At 39.0% G+C, this 16,727-nt stretch overlaps 1 protein-coding gene across 1 annotated transcript; it reads left to right on the top strand.

Annotated features, from left to right (window-relative positions):
• Nucleotides 1–507: 507 nt before the first annotated feature.
• Nucleotides 508–16,041, top strand: PLRG1 (pleiotropic regulator 1). Its single transcript, XM_066548202.1, has 15 exons — nucleotides 508–603; nucleotides 2,333–2,439; nucleotides 2,667–2,809; nucleotides 3,853–3,906; nucleotides 5,117–5,210; nucleotides 5,616–5,706; nucleotides 5,901–6,002; nucleotides 6,893–6,985; nucleotides 7,334–7,483; nucleotides 7,592–7,693; nucleotides 8,053–8,155; nucleotides 8,732–8,840; nucleotides 10,327–10,466; nucleotides 11,948–12,141; nucleotides 13,123–16,041. Exons 1-15 carry the CDS (start codon nucleotides 595–597, stop codon nucleotides 13,180–13,182), a joined length of 1,551 nt encoding a protein of 516 aa, XP_066404299.1. The 5' UTR covers nucleotides 508–594; the 3' UTR covers nucleotides 13,183–16,041.
• The last annotated feature ends 686 nt before the right edge of the window (nucleotides 16,042–16,727 follow it).

The raw sequence follows: 16,727 nt of genomic DNA, 5'->3' as shown, positions 1-16,727 counted from the left end.
TGTCCGCATCGCGCCGCGCCCTCCGCCGCGGCCGTCGGGGACGCCGCACCCGCGGGATGGCTCCGGCTGGAGGGAGCGCAGTGAGTGGGGTCAGGACAGCAGTGAGTGGGGTCATCGGGTCACACCTGCCGGATCAGGCAGGGCCATCCCAGAGCATGCGGCACAGGGCTGTGTCCACAGATTATCTCCAGTGAGGGAGATTCCGCAACCTGTCTGTGCCGCTGCACCATCATCTGCACAGTAAAAGAAATTTTTCCTCATGTTCAGGTGGAACTTCCTGTGCATCAGATTCTGCCCACTGCGTCTTGTCCTGTTGTTTGGCAGCACCGAGCAGAGCCTGGCTCCATTCTCCTGTCACCACCACTTTATATATTTGTACACATTGATGAAGTGACTCGCACTCTCTGCTCCGGCAGCGCCAGCGGGGCTCGAACCCGCGACTCCCGTACGCCGAGCGGAGGGGTTGCCATAAGCCCCGCCCCTCCGCTTTGGCACTCCGTTCATTTCCCTCTTTACCCGTCTCTTCCGGTCCGGCGCGGGAAGGCGCCGGAAGTGGCTCCATAGCGGCCGCGGCCGGGGGACTTCGGCGGCGCAATGGCGGAGGTGAGGGACGAGGGAGGGCCCCGGGAGGGCCCCGCGCGTCCACTCTGTCGCTCCCTTGAGGCGCTCTGGGCGAGACCAGGGAGCGGGAGCGGGTCGGGGCCGGGCGGGAGAAGCGCCGCCCCGCACCCGCCACCGTCGCTGTCCCCCGGCTGGGAAAGGCCGCTGTGGGGATGGTCCGTGGCGGCTCCTCGATCTGCGGCCCCCGCCCAGCTCGGCCCGGGAACAGCGAGGTGCCTGCAGAACGCAGCGGGTGCGGGCCATTGGAGTGTGCGTGTCTGGGGCGGGAGTGAGCTGCGGGTTTGCTTTGCCAGGCTTGTGCCGAATGTGGAATTGGTGCTGCGGGGCATCAGGCACAGCATCGCCAGCCCGTCAGGAGAGGGGATTGTCCGCTCCGATCTGCTCTGGGGCGGCCTCACCTCCAGTGCTGGGTATTGGTTTGGGTACCACAGTATCAGAAAAAGGTGTAAAGGATATGGAGATGAATGGTCTAGAGGGAAAACCTTATGAGGAGTGAATGAGGTCACTTGCCATCTTCAGACTGGAGAAGAGGGTGAAGGGAAACCTCATTTCAGTTTACAGCTTCCTCATGAGAGGGAAGCAGAGGAGCAGGCTCTAATCTGATCTCTGTGGTGACCAGTGACAGAATTCAAGGGAATGGCCTGAAGTTATGTCAGGGGAGGTTTAGGTGGGATATTAGGAAAAGGTTCTTCAACCAGAGGGTGTTTGGGTGCTAGAACAGCTCCCCAGGGCAGTGGTCACAGCAACAAGGCTGACAGAGTTCAATGAACATTTGGACAATGCTCTTGGGCACAGGGTGTGACTCTTGGGGTGTCCTGTGCAGGGCCAGGACTCGATGATCCTTGTGAGCCACTTCCAGCTCAGCACATTCTGTGATTGTGGGGAACTGATGCTGGGGCGTTTTTTCCACCAGAGAGCTACTGACTCTGTTAGCCCATAAGGGAAACCACAAAAAGGGTCTTTTTGTGAGGGTTTGGGAGCACAGCTATGGAGAAAGCCACTGGTTTTATAGGTTGTAGAATCTTTACTGTGGGGTGAATTTCATGCACTTCTGAAGGCACGTGGGGCTATTAGGGTTATAGAAGGAGGTGCAACGACTGCTGCCAGATGCAACACTGCGAGCTGGTGTTTTACAGAAAAGCATCTGTCAAAAATTACTTGCAGAAATTTCTTCCCTGTTGGGGAGACATTGTGGTACCTACTCCTCTGTTTGTGGTGTCAGCAGCTGCTGTTGTTAGGTAGTAATTAGCCGTGTTAACATGAAGTGGTACTGTGCACAGAAATTCATTATTGCTCATGTTCTTTTTACAGTGGTAGCGAGGGAAAATTTACAGGTTTGTTGTTTTTATTTTTTCAGAAAGAATTGATTAATTATTGCCTACATATAAAAACAGAATTGGGAAGGACGTGGGATAGAAATTTTATACTCCTGGATTTGTCATATAGATACCAGTGCAGAAAGTTTGATAAAAGTTTTCAGCTTGCTTTTCAAAGTCTTGTAAGTTTTCAAGGAATAGAATATAGTTTTGAATAAACAACTGACACAATGAATTAATTTTTTAGTTTCCAAGAAGATTAGTGTCTTCTGTGAACCAAATGGTTGCATGTCATAGAACTGAGAAATTGCTACTCAGTTCAATTTATGTTTCAGTGTTCAGTTTTTCATTTACATCTGTTCAAAATTATTTAAATGCTCTTTTCTTTATTTTAGGAAGTCCAAAAGCATTCTGTGCACACACTTGTGTTCAGATCTTTGAAGAGAACCCATGACATGTTTGTAGCTGATAATGCCAAGCCTATCCCACTGGATGAAGAAAGGTAAGTGCTGCTGCACTCAGTGAAGTTTTAAACTCTGTCAGTGATTGTCAATTTCTGACTCAAGTCAGAAATTCAGATGTTTCTGTACTGTCAACAGTGTAATCTTGAGGGGAGAGAAATATCAGAGTTGTAGAGTAAGTTTTACGACATCCCTGTACAATATTTCAGACCTTGTTAGCGGTTCAGAGTCTGGGGTTCAGTGAGGGTTTTGCTTTCCTCTTGCACAGCCACAAGGTGAAGATGGCCGTGAAGCTGCGCACGGAGTACGGCTCAGTGCTGCACATGCCCACGCTCAAGGAGAACCTGAGGGAGAAGGGAGGCCCCAACACTGGGGATCCCTATGGACACAAGCAGTACTCTGGAAATCAAGGTTAGTGTGCCCTCACTGCTGAATTTGTCCTTCCTTTTGTCACAGTCTCACTGATGTAAAATCTGCAGAATGCAGTCCAGTGTTAATGTACTGGAGATAAATACAGATATAAAAAAACCCTTTTTTGATTGGTATTGTTCTTGCTAGCGTCCACAGGAGGTAAGTGATTTAGAAAAAGGGGAAAGCTGCTTTTAACAAAGGAGTTATTGGGTGCTGTGGATTTTTTATTGTGATTAGTCGGTGAAAAGAGTAATTTTTGGTAATATTAGTGTGTAATGTACTTAAGTGTTAGAGTTGAATAATGTATTTCTTATGTTTGCAAGTTCATGATTAAGGACATGCTCTTTTTTTAACTTTTGTTTGTTTTGGCATTTTTGTGTGGTGTTTTTTGTTTGGGGTGGGTTTTTTTGTTATTTTAGTTTTGTTTCATAGTATATTTATATATACTATACATTTACTATATGTGTAGTAACCAGAAAACACTTTATTTCAAATCTGTAGAGTTTTTTTCAGTGTATGTTTTGTGATGTGTAAAACGTGTATGTATTAGTTAGATCTCATATGAAAATTTTTTCCTAAAAATGCTGCCTCGTTTTAGTTGAGGTAGTTGATACTCAGTTGATATTCAGAGTCTGCCCAAGGTGCTCTATTTGTAAGTATTGTGAAAGTGAAGCACGTTGAGAGAGAATGAAAAATCTTTTAAGGACAATCTGACAGCACAGACAACCAACTGACTAGCTTACATTTCAGACACACGTGCTCCTTGTAGACATGATATGTCCTTCAAAGGCAGTATGAAGATTTTTTTCTTGAGTCCTCTTGATAACAGGTAGCTTCACCATTCAAATTATTTTTTACAGTTGAGTTTTCTAAAATAAAGATAACCAGAACAGATTAAATTAATGAAAATGAGAAATGTCTACGTACATTGAAAGTGATTGCTGCTTTCTTCTGCCGTGTATGATCTGCTCTCTTTTCCTCTATTTGTTGTTTGAGTACATTATAAAATGTAACTATTAATATAACATTCTCTTGCTCTCTAGGGCAAGATGTTGAATATATGGTAACTGGTACTCACCCATACCCATCTGGGCCTGGTAAGTAAAATTTTGCAAGTGTACGTATGGATTTTTTGTGTTCCTGTGTGAACAAGATATCCTTCATCCTAGCAGGAGCAGGCTTCCTCTTGATGTGAATCCCTACTTAATAGTAGTGGAATGTTGCCTGCTTTTCATCTCCAGAGCAGAAAGGTGCAGGTTTCACCACCTTGCTCTGGGGAAGAGACTTGAGGGTGTAATAATTTTAGTGTCTTTTGCTTGTGCTTGTAAGGGTTATGTTTCTGTGTTGTTACATTGGCCATTGCTCATGGCCAGTGTTACTGATGGATCCTTCTGTGTTCTTGGAAGAGCTTAGTTTTAGTTGTTGGTCTTTTATTGTGCTTAAGTTTATTATGAGTATAGTGGAAAATCTGTTGTCTTGTTTTATAACTTAACAGATTTGAGTGTTCAGTGGACCTTCAGCCATTAAAAAGCCAGGCAGAGTTGCTTCTAACTATGGGGACAAGAACTGCTCACAGTGGTTTCCATAAGTTCAGTGTTCTTTTAATAGAATCATTTATATCAGGGTGAAAATCAGATTTTCTTTGCTATTTCCTGTTTTAACCTGAATATTTTGCCCAAATACTGAGTTTGTTGTTAACTGACAGAAGTTTGGTTAGGAAAAGAAATAAAGCAATGAGTTAAATTCACCAGTCTGCACCAAAACTTTACAAAGAGTTTTAAATTTTTGTTTTAGACAATGTCAGCTGTTCTTGAGATAAGGTTAAAAATTCTGCATATGTAGCCTGAAATTCTCACTTGAGTAGGACTAAACCTTTTGTAGTTCTGGCACGACTGTGTGATGCCAGACACCGCATAGGGATGGATTATAAATTGTACTAAAGGGCCTAAGTTAGCAAATGCTTCACAAGATCATGTTTATTTCTGTGGTGTTTGGATTTCCATAGCAGTTAAAGCTGGATATAAAGATGGATGCTGCTCCTAATTAGACTTTTTTTTTGTTTCCACTGGCATACTGTTTTATATTCTAGAAATTTTGTACTCACACATGTAGTAGATCAAGATGGAAAGGAAATAAAGATTTCAGTAGATTTGAATTGGATGTGAAAATGTTACTGAAGGATGAGAGTTTATATTACAGGTGTGTCAGGCCCTTGTTTGCAGGTGTATATGTGTTTGTATAATACACTTTTGAGTTCCTGTTTAAAGGAGTTGTCTTTGTTTCTGACATGTTGTTTTTTTTTTCAAGGTGTGGCTTTGACAGCAGATACTAAAGTCCAGAGGATGCCAAGTGAATCTGCAGCACAGTCCTTAGCTGTAGCACTTCCTGCTTCCCAGTCCAGGTAGTGCTGTGTTACCTCATTGACACTGTTGTCTGTGGGAATTGCAAGGCAAATCAGAAGCTGGGATAAGAGCTACTTGGAGTAATTAGAATATTCCTAAAGGAACTGCTTTTAGTGTGGACAGGCATTGTTTTTCTGTATGCTTTTTATTTTGTATTATCATGAGAGGCAGTGGGTGGAAGTTGGGACAAGAGAAATTTTGTTTAGTTAGAAGAGAAGAGTGCGAAGCTTTGTGGTATCTGTACCTTGGGGTGGTCAGGTCCTGGACAGGGTGCCAGGAGAGGTTGTGGACTTTCCATCCTGAAAGGTGTACAGCGCTCAGCTGGGTACAGCCCTGTGATGATGCCTTATCACTTGGCAGGAGAAAGTCAATTGCAACTCATGAATCATTTTCACTCCCCCCAGGCTGGATGCAAACCGGACAGCTGCTGGTGTGGGTGACATTTACAGGCATGCTGGAATGTCTGAGCGTTCCCAACCTCCTGGCATGGCTGTGGTGAGTCTGTTGCACATCTAACTTGAACAGTATGTGATGTTGACCAGATTGCTTCTAGATCTGTGTGTGTGTTGTCTGGAGATCTCCTGACTGACTAAATTTAATCAGTATTGAGAAGGCAGAATGAGAAAGTTTTAGGCTTTGGACAGAGATAAGCTACAAACCAGAAGAGTAACCCTTCTTTTAACTTACAGGCTATGGTGGAAGCTGGTGGAAACAAAAATTCTGCATTAATGCCAAAGAAGGCTCCAACCATGCCCAAACCTCAGTGGCATCCACCTTGGAAGCTGTACAGAGTAAGTTAGAAATTACATGACACGAACATGCATGTAAAAGTAAACATACTCTATGTAAGACCTCAAATCATAATTTTTGTTCTCATTCACAAAAATATAATCAAGTATGATTTAAAAATGTAATCAGAAAGTGATCACAACTAAGTTATGTATCCACACAGTCTCTCTTTGAACCTCTCTTTTACTCTCATAGCTGTGTTATGATAAATTTGGTGGACGGTTTGCTGTATTTCTGCCTAAGAAGCTTCATTGTGTTTTAAATCTTTTGAAATGAGCTGTATGACAATACCTGAAACATGACATCCAGTGAAACTAGTTATGAGGTTTGATTTTAGCTGTCTGACTTTGGAAAAATTAGAGAAACGGGCTGCTGAAAGCAAAGCATGTGTTGACAGAGTATTTCTTATGAGATCAGGCTCCATTATTTTATTATTGGAAAGTGTCCAACTCTCATATTACTCCTCTTTTGGGGAAAAGAAGGTGATGGTGTACTTTAAGAGGTTATTATATAGAAATATGATTTAATAGCCAATGTTTTTATAATTGTTCTTTGTATAAGCACTATACAGCAGCAGAAGGAATCTGTGCTCAAATACAGTCTTTCTCTGCAAAGCTTCAAGTGTTCAGCCACAGTGTTATGGACTCTCAAAGGATGTGAAAAAGTTGCTTACACAAAAAAGGTCTTTACATATTGCAGCTTCCCCGAGTCTGGTGTATGTAAATTTCTAGTTTTCTCTAACTGAAGTAGAAATCAGGCTGTCTTCAGATCTGATTTCACATTTGACTTTTCTTGGTAAATACTAGCAAATTTCAGTGTTGGAGAAGGAAAATTGCATCAAAAGTTATTGTATTATTTCTGATATAATTTTTTTGTTTTGTTTTTTCTGAAGGTTATCAGTGGTCATCTGGGCTGGGTGAGATGCATTGCAGTAGAACCAGGAAATCAGTGGTTTGTTACTGGCTCTGCTGATAGAACCATAAAGGTAAGAGGTTGGAAGAAATGACTGACAAAGTTTGCAGGGGGTGGGGTTTTTTGGTGCCCTTTTTATTTAAAAATGTTTCCAGCCCTTGGAAACAATTTCTTGTTTACTGTTTGCAGAATGATGAACTGCAGAACATTTTTTTTGTTACCTTGTCATAAAGGATTTGTGGAGTAGCTCTAGTTCTTTTCTTGAGATTTCATTTATTATGTGGTAGTATCTGGGGAGCAAGCATTTATGTGACTGTACTTTTAACCTACATGTCAGCAGGGTCAGTTACATCTGGGCTGTTTACCCAGCTTCACTGTGTAGCTTTTTCCTGTCTACCTTAAAATACCTATTTTGGTGCAGATTTGGGACCTTGCTAGTGGCAAATTGAAATTGTCTTTGACGGGACACATCAGTACCGTACGTGGGGTGATAGTAAGTGCAAGAAGTCCATACCTCTTTTCTTGTGGAGAAGACAAACAAGTGAAATGCTGGGATCTTGAATACAATAAGGTAAGCTGCAGTTTCTTTAATTGAAGAATTAGCGGTTGCAAATACGAAAATCAAAGTATTTAGAATATTCTTTTCAATTATTGGTTTGTGTGGTTTTTATTCATCTAGGTTATCAGACATTACCATGGTCATCTAAGTGCTGTTTATGGCTTAGACTTGCATCCAACAATAGATGTGCTGGTGACATGCAGCAGGGATTCAACAGCACGAGTAAGTATAGCATTGTTGTCTTTGAACATCTTGATGTGTGTATTTCAATATCGTCATTTGTCATTTAACAAAAGTTATCATCATTTTACATGAAATGCTAAGGTGATTTGTGTTAGCTTTGTCTTATATTGCTTGAATTATCCATATGCCTGGAAGGTCACTGGCAGGTTCCTGCTCCCCTTGAAATTTGCCGGCTGAGGCAGTTCTGTAATATATAGTTGGGTGAAAAATACCACCTAAATTCCATTTTTTAATCTGTAGGACTATGGCAAGGAAATTATGTAATCAATGACAGTGCCTGAAATACATTGAATATGCACCTGTTACTGACCTCTGACATATTTCCTGTAATTTCATAGATTTGGGATGTAAGGACAAAAGCCAGTGTGCACACACTGTCAGGACACACAAATGCAGTAGCAACTGTGAAGTGCCAAGCTGCAGAACCACAAATTATTACAGGTATAGTAGGTGTAGTTTTGTGAGTAACATGATTGAAAAACCTAATGGTGAATGTGTTTGTTCAGTAATTGTGTGATGTTCATAATGTTATCTTGATTAATTTACTCAAGTCTTGTACTAGTTTCTGTTGAAAATGGGCCATGCAATGGTTATTACATACTGTTAATGGTATGTTTAAGCAGATATGGCTCTGCATTGTTTGAATGCTTTTCTGCGCTTCCTTTTTTTCTGGTGTTTTCATTTGTGTTATAACATGTATTGAGACTTGCATTTTCTGTAATATTTCAGTTAAGGAGTCTCCAGTACTGTGGTTAAGTGTTCATCTTCATTCCCATTATGTCAAAATCCAGCTTTGCAGTGTAACTTCTTAGTTCTTGGATTTAAGACTGAGTAAAAATCCAAATCTTTTCTAAACTGCAGATCTTTTGCAATCTGGCGTCATCTTCATCTGAGGTGGCATTAGTACAATATTTATGTCTCTCTCACATCATTCTGGCTGCCTTAGCAAAGTAATGATTATGATAAAATCAAGTTGATGGTTTCTACTGTTTTTTTTAAATTTTCTCCTCATTGTAGGCAGTCATGATACTACCATACGGCTCTGGGACTTGGTGGCAGGAAAAACTCGTGTTACTTTAACAAATCACAAGAAATCTGTAAGAGCAGTAGTGCTACATCCAAGACAGTAAGTTTTCGTTATTCTGATACACTTTCACAGTTTATTGACAATTGAAGAGAGCCAATGTGAATGATGATCTAGAATGGTAGAGCATAATAATGTGAGAAACTAAGGCACTTAGGATGATGCAAAAATGTCCATATCAATTATCAGATACATTTTACTGCACTGATTGTGCTTCCCTAGTATTGGCATTGGTGTACATTAGCAATCCTGAGAATGCCTTATATCCCACGGAGTTGCTTATGTGTGTGCCTTTCATTCAGTCCTTAAAATTCGGTGATACAGTGTTCGTAAGGCTAATAATAAATATGTAACTGAATGGTTGTGAGCAGGAATTGCAGTACTTTTGTAATGGGCCAATGCACATGTGATTAATGCTAAAGGAGACAGTGATTAATAGAGTGGTCTTTCTTTTGAATCTGTGGTTCACTGCACAAGACATTTCAATCTAACTGGCCTTAAAAAAAACTTAGTGTGAGAATTGGAGCTTTGAAGCCAATGTTCTTGGAATTGCTCTGAATTTAGATGCTGTATTTTGAGGCACAACAGTTGCCTGTTTGGATCCCCGTTAAAATAGTGGACATTACTTCTGTGCCTTTAATATTTTAAAATTACATTCTGTCATTTCTATCAGAAATTCAGCATCTTTGATATGAATAAACTCTGTTCCAGTGTGTGTCTGAAAAATTGCGTAGCCTGTTAGCTATAGAAAAAGCCTCTATTTTACTTACATTCTGAAAAAAAAGTAGTTCAGGGTTCAACTTCATTGATAATACCTTTCTGAAAATAAACTTGAAGTGTTCTTGTCAAATGGTAGCAACTGTCAGTCTACAGTTCAGTATTACTATTTTTTTTAATGTTGTGGTATTTTCTCATAATACTCAACTTTTTTATTTGTGGTATCTTTTAAATAGACAGCAAATTCTCTGGATATTGTGGCAAATGAAAGTATTTCTGCAGGCTTTTGTATGTGCTACTCAAATAACCATGTAACTGCTTGCACATGTTAAAATGAAGGAAATTTTTATTTTGGGGTGACTCAGTGGAAGAAATTATCTTTCTTAGTTACATTTTTGCAGGGCTTTTTCCTTGCTCATGTAGTTTTGGAAGACTAGGCATTAGCCTATGCTTGGGGTTTGTTGCCTTTTTATCCTGTTACCTTTGCTGGTGATGCCCTGATACCTGAAAATTTGCCAGAATAACAAATGAAGAGAACTTAATGTGCTTTTTAAATATTTGTTTGCATATTAAATCCTACGGCATACAGGATGTTATAAAGTTTAGTTTATGAAGAGGAAAGAAAACAGTAGGAGTAGGTAATTCATGACTTCATAAAATTGCTTAATTTCATGTGAAGTAAACATGTCAGAAAAGCAGTTTTAATATTAAGTAATTTTGCAACTAGCATTTAGCAGTAGTTTTAATGAAGGACATTTGCTCTCACTACAGCTATTTTGAGCTTTAATATACTGTGTTTATTTTCTTTCAGTTACACATTTGCATCTGGTTCTCCAGATAATATTAAGCAGTGGAAATTCCCAGATGGAAACTTCATCCAGAATCTGTCTGGTCACAATGCTATTATAAACACACTGGCTGTAAATTCCGATGGTGTTCTGGTCTCAGGAGGTAAAAATGAGAAATACACATTCCTCTCCTCTCCCCTATGCACATATGGCTGGAGGTCCTTAGGCAGAGATGCTCATGGAGCTCTGCTTTTCCTAGGCCTGACAGGCTGCTGCGGGGACACCATTTCATTTTGTACTGAGCAGGGCCACTTTCATGACCTTGGATGTTTCTGAGCTGCATGCAACTAAAATAAATTTGAAGGACTTCTAATGTACTGCATGGGAGAGGTTTCTCTTCTCAGCTGGCTGCTGCTGCAAGGCTCCAGAGTCCATCTTTCATGATCTGCTGGTCATATTAGTGCCTCCTCTGGAGTTAGCTGCATGTTGAGGCAGTGACACTGGCTAGCAGATGTAGAAGCATCTTGCTAAAGCTAAATGGGAGTAAGGCTCTTGGTCCAATGTGCCCTTAGTCCTGTAGGCTGGGGATGTGGGGTAAGATGGAAATATGCTAAGCAGGAATTGGGAAACAGCCAATTACATTGTCACCTTACTCCGGTTATGTTTCCATCTATGTGTGAAAGGAGCCCTTGATTTTAAAATTTGAATAAAGCTGTGTTTAACAAATGGCTCATCTCCAGTAAGAACAAGAACTTCACAAAATACTGGAATGGACTTACATTTCATTATTATTATTTGAAGACACTTTCAGAATGTCCTTTTATGACTTTTTTATGTTAATAGTAGCTGAGTCTTAAAAAACACCTTCTCCACATAAAAAAACCTATGATCATTTTACTGATATTAATTGTGACTTTTAAAAAGTTAAGATTTGAGTATCAATTCTCCCCTTTACATCCTAACACTATCTACAGCAGCTTCAGAGAAGGTGATGCTGAATCAAAATAAGTTGATTTTACCTTGGAGTTTTCTGCTGTAGAAACACCCTTCTTGAAATATCTGGATTTCTAGTCTAGCTGGCAGCTGTGGAGAAATTTAATTCTTAATAGATCTGTTTTGGCTAGGTAATGCTTTTGAAGGGTATTGGGTTTTCTAACTGAAAAGTTTTTTTGACAGTATCCTACTGAATAGAGCATTCAGATTGCTGTGAATGCTCTGTAGCTGATGCCAGTAGCAGCAACACTGGAGATGGTTTAAACTGGATTTGGAATAAAATCTCAGCAAACATTAAACCTACTTTGCATTAAGTCAATGTTCTAATCTCTTTGGGAGGATGATGCCTCCTCATTCAACTTCAGTGGAGCTACTGAGCAGGGAGCTTGATTTTCAGAATACCCATCATTACTGTGCCTCCAAAGCAACTTGTGCAATTGCCCTGTGATGTAGTGTATCATCTCTCTGGGTTATCTGATGAAAATCTGGATGAGATTCTGAGAAGGAAAACAGCAGAAAACAGGAAAATTTATAGGATGTACTGTGCTATTCTACATGAATGTGGTGTGATGTATTCCTGATGTATTTACTAATTGTTCATGATGCTGGTTTTAAAAAACTGATAGAAATTAACTGGTTTGTTTGTTGTAGCTGATAATGGCACTATGCACCTTTGGGACTGGAGAACTGGATACAATTTCCAGAGAGTACATGCAGCTGTACAGCCAGGTTCTTTGGACAGTGAATCAGGAATATTTGCTTGTGTTTTTGACCAGTCGGAAAGCAGATTGCTAACAGCTGAAGCTGATAAAACCATAAAAGTGTACAAAGAAGATGATACTGCGGTAAGTCAAAAAGTCTTTTTAAAGTATTTTCATAAAATCAGAAAAATTCAGACAAATATAACACATATCTGTAGGGGACATTTTCATACTTACATAATCCATTTTGTTGAAGTTTGAAAGAAATCTCTGTATTAGCATTAACAGGACAGTAGCTTTTTTCTGCATTCCTAATTATTGTTATATGCTGTAGTACAAATAAGTGTCAGGTCTGTGAACTCTTCTGTAAAAGGCTTTTTGGTGAAGTTTGGAGAAATCTGAATACAATCATGTACATTGGGTTTTGAACCCAGGGGGCAACTATGTGTGGTAGTATTGATAAAAATATGGGAATCAGCAAAAGGATTACGCTTTGAAGGTTTATTGTACTTATTTATATGATTTGGATTAGTTATTGGCCTTGACGGTTTTTAGAATTTGAAGTCAAGAGCTTATTTTCAAACTGTTATTCTAAAATATGAATTAATTTACCAGTGGAGAGGACAACAGATGATTGTATAGTTTATCAGTGTATGTCTTCAATATAAAGAATATAAGAATTTTGATTAAACCTTGGAATTTTGCACTGAATTAGACTAGGAGTAACTCTTAGATATAAAGAATCAGGAATTTTTTATCAGTTTTAAAGCTGGGCAAAATACACTCCATGACATTTGCCAATACCGATGTAGATATGTCTGGAAGGCCTGTCACTGGCAGCTCCTGCTCATGTGCTTTGATAACCAGAGTGTTGTTTTGGAAATGCCACTGGCAACCTGATCATTTTCCTTGCTGGAAAAAAGAAAGACAAGTACAGAAAAAGTATTGCTATGTACTTCAGACAGTGAGATGATAGAAAATTTAATTTGAGTAAATTTATTACATTGTAGATTAGGTATTAATAATGCCACTTGTGAAATAGAGTACATATACTAAACCTCAATTATAGGTGAGTTTCAAGTTTAAAATAAAAATCCTTATGAGATTATTTTTTTTTCCCTTTAGACTGAAGAAACCCATCCGGTCAGCTGGAAACCAGAAATTATCAAGAGAAAGCGATTTTAGTGTGGCAACATACTACTTCTGTAATTTTGTTTTGGCTTTCCTGAGAGCATTCAGTCAGATTTTGTTCTGCCTAGAACAGCAGAGCAAGAAGTCAGCTAAGTCATTGCTATTTCAACATGTTTTATAATAAATTTTATTTCTCTTTCCTTTTGTCTTTTTTTGTTGCAATTCCAGCAAACCAGTTGAATCTTAACTTCGTGAAGCATGTATAGTTCATGAAAAAGATAGGTGTGCAGCTGGTTAATTTTTTAGGCTTACATTCAATAGGTTCTTATAAAAATATTTTGATGAGCTAAGTTGTCTGAAACACCCTTGCTTGACCTCAAAAGTTAATCACAAATTTATGCATAGAAGTCATCTTCTGGAAGTTCTTTGGAGACACTTTCAGATTTTAGACCAATATTGTTTATTGTACATAGGCTAAGTCTATACTAAATTAGAGTTACTGAGTAATTTACAAAAAAGCAGGACAACACAATAATAAGGTAGTTTGCTTTATAAACACGGCCACTGAACATTGCTGGTGCTGTGTTATTGAAGGAAATGGATCTTCAGAGTGTATCTTTCCCCAGGGAAGTGTTCAAATGGAAGCACTCATCTTCACTTAGTTGTTTCAGAGTGGGCCTTCTGTAGCAAGGACTGCTGTCAAATCACTTTGTTTGCAGGACAAGTTGACTTTCTTTGTAGATGAACTGTTTGCTTTTTCCAGTTATCTAAAGCATATATGACAGTAGAGCGCCGTGAACTTTTAAAGCTCCACTAGAGGAAAAGCTCTTAACTCATTTAAGCCTTATTTTACAGGTTGCTGTCTTCCCACAATCTTAGGAAGGAATTTAAGATAAACTGTTACTGAAAGGTAGTTTGTACTTCTGGAGGGACAAATCTTTCATTGGCTCTATGAATAGTCACGTAACAAGCAGTAAACATGTAAACTCCTTGCTACTGCTACCTCTGATGTCTGTGCTGCTCTAAAGTACTTTCTCTTCACAGGGCAGTAGAGAAAATCATTGTCATCTGGCCATTCTGTTACTGGCAAATTTGCTAGCAGGGTGAATAGCTGCACTGGCAAGTGTTAATAGCTGCATTGGCTAGAGAATTGCTCTGTGGCCTCACTGATATCAAGCATTGATGTCAAGCAGTTCACAATAATTATTTCTATTCTCTAGCAGTTTGACTTTGTTCAAATCTAGGATTTGTGTTAGAGAAGTGAGTTACTCATTTGCAATGTAATTTACAAAAAGCTAGTAAAATTATGTGTTGTTTATATTATGACAATTTTTGTCTTTTTTATGATACATAGGAGGTCTTGTATTTATAATCTGAATGTCTGACAGTCATTTTAGGGGAGTCCAGGCTGCATGAATAACTGAATTTTAGTTGACAGCTACTATCAGAAGCAACTTCACAAAATAGGAAAGGGAATATTTGATATTTAGGAGTTGGATTAAGCATCTTTTATTTGAGTGGTAATTTGAATTTTTCTGGATCTTAATTACAGTTCTTTCCATGTAACTAATATAACAGTTAAAAATCCAGATTGTGGCTTATGCATGTATACAGCTACTAATGCTTCATTCCAGAAATCAGTGAATTATTGGTGTTATGCAGATCTTTTTTGCTCACAGTGAAATCCTGTTTAGGAAACCAGAGCAGAGAGAAACAACTTAACTTGAAAAGAGGTGGGATTGCTGAGGATTTTTTTTATTCCATTTTGTTTTGGGGGTTTTTTTAAGTGTCTTTTTTTTTTTTTTTTGATAGTTTGGAATGAGGAAGGAGAAATTACTTCTCTAGCTATGGGCCACAGTTCTAGCATGTCTTTTCTGTACTGGCACTTTAGAAACTGCATTTATTTCACTTTTTATAATTTTGAAGAGAGATCAGAAAGTCTCCTTAAGAACCTGTGTTTCTTCTCTGGACTTCTGCAGGAATCTGATATCTTGGGACAGTGGTTATGAGAGCTTTTTTTTTGTGCCCTCAGTAAAGATTTTGTTTACACATTAAAGGCCGTGCACTATTACTTGGGATAATATGTTTCATTTTTGACCCTAGGATAGGCTGCCCCAGTTCTAAGTGTAATTTTTTTTAAGTGTATTCTTGAACATTTGATTGACTTGTTTGTTTCCTTCCCAGCAGTTTTTTCTTCCCTTTGACAGTAATGTGAATATCATCACATGTTTTTATGTAAGTATTGTTCGTGGTGCATCAGGATTATCAGATTTCATCAAAGTACTTCTCTGGATAGGCTGAGTAAGCCTGGATAGTCAGTTGTGACACACATAGGCCTGATTGTGTAGGATACACAGTGACATTAGATTTGTCCATGTCAGTCATAAGGTGAAGCAAAAGAGGAGGATCTGATCTACTGGATGGATTATCCATGCTTCTGGAAAGGGTCACAGTGCAATGTCAGTTTAAGTAATCTTGAATGGGAGTCTAATCACAGAAAATAATTGCTGTACTTAATTTCATAAAATTTGATGTTGTCTTCTCTGTAGGCTCAAATAATTTCTACCACAAACCCTGAGATTTGTTTTATACTGTGTATAAAATTGCAGAGCAGTGAGGAGATGGTTTTTGTTTGTAAAATAAAAAAGTGTAACTGGTAAAAGTGATGAATTTTTCAGATTAGTCTTTGCTGATACTGAGGCATACAGTGTAAGCTGTGCAGCTACAACGCTGTTGTGTTGCTGGCAGCATGAGAGTGGTGCAGAACAATATGTATTTGGCAGCTGAAAGGCTCACAGAAACAAGTGTCTAACAGCAGCTTCTTTTTAGTTTTGTTGGATTGGAATGAAAGTGCTATACCTGATGTAAGTGACAGCAATTTAGCAATCAATAAAACCTTCCATACAATATGAATTCATGTCTTTTTTCCATTAAGGTTTTTATAGTAAGGAGAGCAAAAAACAACTGTATTGAAGTGAAAGTAATTCAGTATCGACGTGGACTGTTTCCCATAGCACAGTAAAAAAAATTTTTGCACATCAGCTGTAATGGGAAGTGAGAAACTATTGATTGCTATTCTATGCAGAGCTTCCTGTCTGCATGAAGGGATTAGCAAAACAGATACAGAATTGTTCATGCATTTTCTCTAGCGTGTTTTTATAAAACACAGAAACACCTCTGGAGTTAAGTATGAGTTCTAGGATGAGTTCTGGGTGAGAGTTTTGTGGCAGGATCATCCCTTAGGTGTTACTGTCTTCCTATTGCTGCTTTCTCGAATCTGTGAGATAAGTGTTTGTAACACTTAATCGTGTTACTTAAGTCAGTAACATGTTAACTTATTTCAGGTGCATATTAGCACCAGGGTTTTGTTAACCTTCCTTTAGGGTTTTTGTTTGAATATAATGCATACACAAGCCCCAAACTTCTATCTAAAGCATGGATTAATTGCAGGCACTCCCCTGCAAATTAGACCTCAGCAGTAAAATAATTGAGCTAAATGTCTTTTAGCTAAATCTGCTAAATGTTTCCTTGCAAGGAAGTTTGAAATCACTGACAAGAAAACTGTAGTTGAAAATGCTTGGGAAATTTTTATTGTGCTG

Source organism: Molothrus aeneus, chromosome 4 (assembly GCF_037042795.1).
Source record: "Molothrus aeneus isolate 106 chromosome 4, BPBGC_Maene_1.0, whole genome shotgun sequence".
NCBI lineage: Eukaryota > Metazoa > Chordata > Aves > Passeriformes > Icteridae > Molothrus > Molothrus aeneus.
Note: the sequence above shows the minus strand (reverse complement) of the source record. Positions and strands in the feature narration are given on the sequence as shown.